General features: G+C 34.9%; 1 protein-coding gene across 2 annotated transcripts; it reads left to right on the top strand.

Moving 5' to 3' along the window:
• The first annotated feature begins 2072 nt into the window (after nt 1-2072).
• On the top strand, nt 2073-7967 carry LOC143605112 (polyadenylate-binding protein-interacting protein 7-like). 2 transcript variants are annotated; one of them, XM_077081343.1, is made up of 6 exons: nt 2073-2207; nt 3297-4081; nt 4921-5359; nt 5455-5525; nt 7132-7256; nt 7334-7967. In XM_077081343.1, the coding sequence occupies exons 2-6, from the start codon at nt 3383-3385 to the stop codon at nt 7635-7637; spliced, it is 1638 nt and encodes a 545-aa protein (XP_076937458.1). In that variant the 5' UTR covers nt 2073-2207; nt 3297-3382; the 3' UTR covers nt 7638-7967. The 2 variants fall into 2 exon arrangements, with proteins under 2 accessions (XP_076937458.1, XP_076937459.1); XM_077081344.1 differs by having other exon boundaries at nt 2099-2207; nt 3239-4081.
• Nucleotides 7968-8261: the final 294 nt, after the last annotated feature.

Genomic DNA, 8261 nt, shown 5'->3' with positions numbered 1-8261 from the left:
GATTTAACGACTAGGCTTAATGGGGTTAGTGGGGTTGAGTATAATTGCAAGTAAAATGAAACCACAGAGACGAAAATCGCAAATATGAAACTATTGGACTAAAACCACAAATTTAGACAAACCACATGGGCGAAAACCGCAGTTCACTCTTTTTTTATTTCTTGTTTCTTTTTCTGATTTTATTCATTGATAACAGAATCTTGTTATCCAACAACTCCGTCTTCACCGCCGACTTTCTCCGATCACCAAACTACGATAACCATTTCATCTTCTCAGTGTACTGCTTCAACCTCAACAAACCCACAACCACAATCTGGACGGTCAACGCTGACTCACCAGTCAACGTGTCATCATCTCTTCTAATGACCGATTCATGCAACACACTGTAATCAAACCCAAACCCTTGTTCTCTCCGATGACGAAAGCCTAACGTATGGAAACTTGAGTAGCTTCAGCCACCTTACAGACACAATCGACCAGTAAGTTTTCGTGTCTAAACATGTAAAATAGTTGTTTACCTGCTAAGTACCCGTTAGTACCTTATTAGATTTTTTTATAAATAAAAAATATAATAATACAATATGTTATATACCCTAAAATATTTAACCATAAATTTTTATACCAAACAATTGAACATGGCGCGCATCATTCCAATCCAACATCAAGTAGACGACACACAAACCCTTATCTGATTCTCCCTCTCCGTATATCCGGTAGTCCGATGGTTTCCCTCTACATAATCGGTAGTCTCAGCCCTTCGATTCTCCATGTCTACCTCTCCACATATGCGATTATCTGGTAGTCCGGAGTTGCAGCAGCGCCACCGACCATCGGATGGTTGAAGCTTTCTTCAATTCTCCGACAGGTTCGTGTCTTATCTTGTATACTTGGCATTAACAAGTTCGTGTTCGGGTTTGTGATACCAGTACATGATAAGTTTTCGTGTCGTGTACAGTTATACATGTTTCGTGTTCGTGTCTTATCGTGACGGGTATACACGATATGTCAACTCTACTCCACATGTCTTAACCTGATATTGGAAGATCCAACGATAAACAATTAAAAGGAAATCTCATAAAAACATACAAGGAGTTCGATGATCTCGTATTTTTTGGACACAATTACACTTTTACCTCCACTTTACAACAATAGTCCCTCCGTAAATATACCCTGCTTAAATTATCCAAATGATTGTAAGATTAGATCACCACATTTTCAAATTATAACTATAATAATTTAAGATTACCACACACTCATTTTAAATGTTGAAAGAAAATCCCCTTAAAACTCTTGTAAATCAAATAGTATTAAATATCTGGAAGTTAAAAGAATAACTTTTTAATTATGGATCAGATTATGTATTTCAATTGGATGGTTAGATGGGTGTTAAATAGATTGCATCTATTGGTAGACAGACTGAATCTAACACGAATCCACAAATTTACACAATATGTCAGACACGAACTCAATAGGTGACGAGTTTTCGTAGGTGGACACATATGCAATTAGTTTAACATGTATTTATTGCTTATACATTCTTAATATTTAATTTTACAGATACAAATGCATAGGTATGTAAAATATTTATGTTTAAACGGTAACAGTGAAGTTAAATAAGAAGAGTTGTTTTCTAATAAGTCTAAGAGGAAATGTTGGCCATTAGATCTAATGTGTCGACGGAAAAAATTACATTAAGTGGAAAAAACACTGTATGTTATAAGATGTGACATGTTTTTTAATTAAAGAAGAAAACAATAAGGTGTTTAAAGACAGTGTTGTTTTAACTTCCTATACTTCTTAAAAAACGCTAACTTCTTAATTCAACAAGAACTATTTAAATTTTTTTTAAATAACAAATAAACAGATTAAACGAGTCAACCAACAAACTAACTAACTGAATGAATCACATATAATTTTATTTTATAATAGTATTGAGTAAAATAATAATAAAAGGAGATAGGGTGGAAGGGTCATGAGTAAGAGTAAGTGCAAGTGTATGCGTATGCGGATAGATGCTGCCAGACTCATGAGCCTTCCTCTTTCTCACATTCATTTTTACTCAAACCAAATCCTCCTCTTTGTACTTACTGTTAATAATAATAATAATACTCGCCGTTGTTATTAACATCTCGTATTCAACACACATCATCACCGGCCGCCCATGGATCCATTTTCTACGGTCTCGATTATCCTACAGCTTCGTAAAGGTAGTAATAATTCATCTATATTTCACCAGATCTTACTGTTTCTCCATTCAATTTTGAGATCTGTTACTGTTGATGCTTACGTAATGCGTTGAATTCTGGATTTAGGTTATGAGTGTGCGGTTCAACTGAAATTAGGGTTTGATTTTAGGATATTTGGTAGGTTATCGTTGTGATTTGTTAGTTATATGATTTTGTTCGATTTGGTTTACATGATATGTGAATTTTGTGGAGTATTGTTTTGGTTATGTTAGCATTAGCCTTTTAACTTCATTTATTGGTTAATTGTTTGAAACAACACCTTTGTTTATGGAATACTATTTTGATGTTTTTGTGTTATTTCGATGAATTAGAAATTTATATAATTGTTATTCACTATAGTGTCAGAGTGTGTGTGTTATGTGAGGATGTTGATGTAATTTACAAGTTTATGAATGTGATTTTTTTTTTTCTTGAGTCTCATTTATAAACGCAAAAGTTGATCAGATTGTTGACCTAAAATGGTTCATGCATCTACTACAATGTTATTTGAAACAACAGTTTATTTATTGAACAATATGTTGAGTGAAATATTTGAATGATTTTTTGTGTTATTTGGATGATTCAGAACTCTAAAATGCTCAAAGTTCTTCAGTAGACCTATATATATATATATATGCTATTCACTATATATATAATATATGTGTGTGTGTGCGTGTTTTAGTTTTAACAACTCTTTTGTGATAACATTGATGTAATTTGCAAGTTTTTGAATGGGATTTTATTCTTATATTTTACTAATAATGCAAAAGTTGACCAAATTGTTGACTAAACGGGTGTATGTGTCTACTACAACATTAATGTGCTATAGCTTTCTGTTTTTAGGTTCAGGATAGGGGTAATGCCAGCTGCAATTCACGACATATATATGTGTGTTAGTTTTAAGAGGACTCTTTATGAAGATGTTGATGTAATTTACAAGTTTATGAATATGATTTTTTTTCTTTAAAACTCACTAATAATGCAAAAGTTGACCAAATTCTTGACTAAAACAGGTCCATGCATCTACTACAAAGCTAATGTGTTATAAACTCTTTTTTTGTTTTGTTTCAGGATATGGGTAATATCAGCTGCAATTTACAGATTTGAATTTAGAGTTTTACCATACGCAATAGAATTAGTTTCTACCTCAAAGAATAATGAGCCTGCTCAATAAAGGGCCTTCTGCCATTGACAAACCACTTAGTTCCACAACAGGAAAAGCAAAAAGTTTAAATCCAGATGCTGCTGAATTCGTCCCGTTTGCTTTAAGATCACCATCCGGAAACACAAATGGTGCAGACACGTCTTCAAGTTTCAGCGCTTTTGGTGGATCAACTTCTACAGTTGGGAAGTCGATACTAAACAGGTCCGAATCATCTGTTTCAAATAACTCAGATGACGTGGCACACCAGTTCTGGCGGGACCAGCTACCTGATGACATCACTCCCGACTTTAATGTTTTGGGAGAAGAAGCGTCTCAAACAATCAACAGTCTTCCCTTTTCAAATCTATCATTAACAGATGTTAGTGGGAACTCAAGGTTATCTCCTTATCAAATCAATGGTGGCAGTTATCAAAATGCAGTTAATTTTCAACATAAGCAAGTAAAGCCATGGGACATGAATGGTGATCAGTTGGTTACTGGTGTTGGAGATGAGGTTTATTATAATGGTGATGGCGGACAAGGTTATATAGATGATATGCTTAATGAGCAGCAAGTGGAGGGTGCGGATGTAAATTCACTTAAGTTTTTGGCTTCTCAGTTTCCTGGTTTTGCAGCTGAAAGTCTTGCTGAAGTTTATTATGCTAATGGATGTGATTTGAATTTGACAATTGAGATGCTTACTCAGCTTGAGGTATGTATATGTGTGTGTGTGTATACACACGCTCAAGACACTTTTTTGTGAGAACAGAAAGAACCTAAACAAAGTTTTATTATTTATAGAGCCTACACATATGTAGGCTATGCGTACATGTGCAGGTATTTTTTCCACAGTTTACCTACACATACCTAAACATGTATAGGTAAATGTTTTAAAGTGAAAACAAACCTATGAACAAATTAATAACCTAGAGATTTGTATGCTAGAATTTAAAGTTTTAAAAAGATTACTACGTACAGAAAAATTTAAGGATTTGCAAATTGTAATAATTCTGTCTTCTGTAGTGAACCTCTTCATATGTATATTATATATTTTAATGTATCCTGCTTTTACATGTGGGTGGAGTTAGGGGTGTGCATGAAACTGAAATAACTGAACTGTAACCGGAAATCCCGTCGTAACCGAACCGAAACCGAGCCTGGTAAAGAGTGATGGTTTGGTCTTGAGTTTTTTAAATAACCATTAAGTAATTGGTAATAAATCAACAAATGGTGTAGCCAAAAATTTATATTTCTAAATATGTAATAATCAATTACTCATTAATTACAAAGTAAATTTAGACCCAGATACATTATTTTGGGTCATTTCGGCTCAAAATTTTCAAGCTCAAATGGTAAAAATGAAAAGATCGAAAGCAAACTGAACCCATTTTGAAAACCGTTGGAACTGAATGGCTTTAAAAACCCAAAAACCAAATTTTCAGTTTTTTGGTTCGATTTGAACCTAAAACCGACCCAAACAGAATTGATATCTATTTGTATCTATGCATAAATATGCTGTTTAGCCTGCTCTGTTTATATATGTAATTGCAGCTTCAGGTAGATAACGGTTTGAACCAGAATCTAAACTCCAAGGCCTTATCAGCATCTGCTCCAAATCTCAGTGCTCTGGATTTCCCTGCACTCTCTCCTACCGATAATCATAATAACGTGTCAACGTTTTCTGGACACGATCAGCACCCGAATGCTAATAATTATCGTTCATTGGAGAAAGAGTTACTCATGTTTAAATCTTCATCAACCGTTCCATCTTTAGGTGCTACAGATTTTGCTGCTGCAGTTAGAAAAACCGCACCACTTGAATCGAGCATATGGAAATTTGATAAAAGCCATTCAAGTTCCACCATTGGATCAAGTAGAAGCTCTCATAGCTTAGCTGGCGGTTATGGAAGAAGCAGTTTTGGGGATCGGTTGGCTAACCGTGGTTCAACCCGTGCGGCTCCTGTCTGGCTTGAAACTGGTGACGCAGTCGGTAATGTTTTTGGTGAAATATATATATTTAACAATGTTTTTTTGGTTAAATGAATTGTGTGAGTGTGCATGCACTTTAACTTTGTGAGATCGCAGCAAATATGTACTCGGAAATGCGGGGTGAAGCTCGTGATCATGCACGTCTACGCAACGCGTATTTTGAGCAGGTATGGCTTTTTATATTTGATGCATTTTATAATTTCACTCTTCTTTTATTGAATGATGAAGTTTAAAAAGTAGTTGTGAAAACGAATATAGAAGCATATGTGTTATCATGCAATCTACTTATAAGAGGTCGTGTGAAGGTGAGCTGACTTTTTGTTTCAAACGTGAATACATGGACACAGCAATTTCTCATATGATCAGCGTGTGGATACATGATCATGTTCATCTGTAGTAGTTGTAAGGCCTTAGATCAATTAGAGAGAGTCATTTTACTAAGCAATGAGAATGAACAAAAGTGATTGATCAGATGCGATGATCATCATGAAAACAGTTATAAAAGTTACCTTTTCTTGGACTAAAAATGAAAGAACACAACAGTACAAGTTATAATTAGGTAATGTCATTAAGAAAATGCAATATTTGGTATGTGTTGAAAAACATTATGAAGATGCAATGAATGTAGAAGTAATTAAGGACAGAGGATTCTCAAATAAAATTACATGAAGTATTCTTATGGTATCGTGTTAAGGTGCCCTAGATTAAAGTTCAAGCCAATGAGACAGGTTTGCTGGAATATTTGATAAGCATGTAATAAACTTGACTATAGTCATCGATTTTCTTCTTAGTTAGATTGTGCAAGCTATTTGACTATAGTCTTCAGAAAAATATGGCTTATAAAGAACAGTATTCTTTGTTCATCTCTTTTCTGTGGTTTTCTAACTAAGCAATCATCCACGTATGCATTGTCTTCTTGTCATGCACTAGGGCTCTACTCATTGAACTTACAAGATCTCGGCTAATTTTTGAGCTCTAGGCCTAAAGCTCTAGATTTGCTTGCTTATTGTATGCCACTTATTTTTTTAGTCGTATACATGTGTAATTGCTGCTATGTGTGTGTGTGTGACTGTGTGTGTATATATATAAATATACGCTTGTATATATTTTATTTAAATTAAGTTATAATTATCATAATAATATAACTATAACATTTATTATGTTTTTTTTTATTATGTTGAATAGAAATTACTATATATAAATAATAGGTTCATTTAGGCTCGCGAGTGTAGTCAAGTTCGGTTTATGAAATTCAGGCTTGAGCATGATTATCAAATGAGTTCAAGGTTAGCCTAGAGCTCACCGGAGCTCGTTTAAGTTTGGTTCGGTTAGAGCTTTAACAAGCCGATTTCGTGTAGCTCACAAGTTGCTCAACTCGTTTACACCCTACCATCTACTATCTCATTGAACTGTTGAAGTAACTCTAGAGTCTAGACTGTAGATTTGCAATAACATAATTCAATAATTATAGTGCACATAATAATTTCAAATAATTAAATTTTGAGAACAAAATTACAAAAAGACCAGTTCTGATAATACAGATTATAGTCATAACATTGGCAATGCAGTTACACATTCATTCACAATTTAGCACATGAAAGAGGCTTTTTCATGATAGAAGAGGCTCATTTCTCTAGACTTGGTGAACTAATCTAAGTGTATTGCAAGTACTTGGAGCTAAAAGATTTTGAATTCTACATTCATACTGATTATTTATCATCAAAAATTGTTTTTTAAGCACACCGATCAGTTTCTATTTCGCCGTGAATGCAGGCACGCCAGGCTTACCTTGTTGGTCACAAGGCTTTAGCTAAGGAACTGAGTGTAAAAGGGCAATTACACAACATGCAAATGAAGGCTGCTCATGAAAAGGCTCAAGAATCTATTTACTATCAGAGGTTAGTTTTTTTTGTTAATTGTTTTGCAAAATAATTAATATTTTAATTTCTTTCATTTGCTCATTTTAATTTTGTAGGAATCCGGTAAATCTCGATACTCAAGGAAACGGAAGAGGACAGGAAAGAATAATCGATCTTCACGGGCTACACGTGAACGAAGCAATTCATGTTCTAAAGCGAGATCTCATGACACTAAGAAGCATCGCCAGGTCAGCAGAGAACCGAATGCAAGTCTACATATGTGTTGGAACAGGCCACCACACGAAAGGGACCCGCACGCCAGCTAGACTTCCTGTTGCTGTCCAAAGATACCTCCTAGAGGAAGAGGGCCTTGACTACTCTGAACCCCAGCCCGGGCTTCTCCGGGTTGTGCTATATTGATAAAATTGTTAAAAGGTATACACGCTTTTTGACACCACAAAAAAAACCATAACTTGTTTTAAAAAATGATAAAAAAGAGGGAAAAAGAAGAAAATGAAATTGTTGTAGGTGTACATGGTGGAAGTAAGGGCAGGGAGATTAGTGTATCTGTGTGTAATATAAAGGTGTAATCATGCAACAACAGAATTAATTACGTTTTGTTAGGGAGGTTTTTGATCAGTCACAAACATTCGTGACTTGTATTTTTTGGTTAGTGTAAAAGATTGTTTTATTTGATACTGTATTACTGTGAAATGTGACACAAATTGCAAAAGCTTGTATGTTACAGGTGATTGATCATCAAAACCAGAGATGGTGCTGGTTTTCGGCTATAGTCGATGTTCTTGATAAAGGATAGCACAAAGTAGTATTTGGTTTAGAGTGCGAATTTCCGATCAATATGAGCCTAACATGAAATCTGTTGGTTTGAGTTTTGTTTATACGGATTTGGTCACACTAAACGTGCACAAAAAAACCGGTTCCGAAACCGAACCGGTGGAACCGACCCGGAACCGGTTCCAGTTTCTACCCGATGGACCAAATATCCGGTCTGGGTATTTTTGTACCTGAAAATCATACCCGGTT

This window comes from Bidens hawaiensis, unplaced genomic scaffold (assembly GCF_021521415.1).
Source record: "Bidens hawaiensis isolate Kalapana, Puna unplaced genomic scaffold, B.hawaiensis_p1.1 tig00067960_1, whole genome shotgun sequence".
Taxonomy (NCBI): Eukaryota; Viridiplantae; Streptophyta; class Magnoliopsida; order Asterales; family Asteraceae; genus Bidens; species Bidens hawaiensis.
Note: the sequence above shows the minus strand (reverse complement) of the source record. Positions and strands in the feature narration are given on the sequence as shown.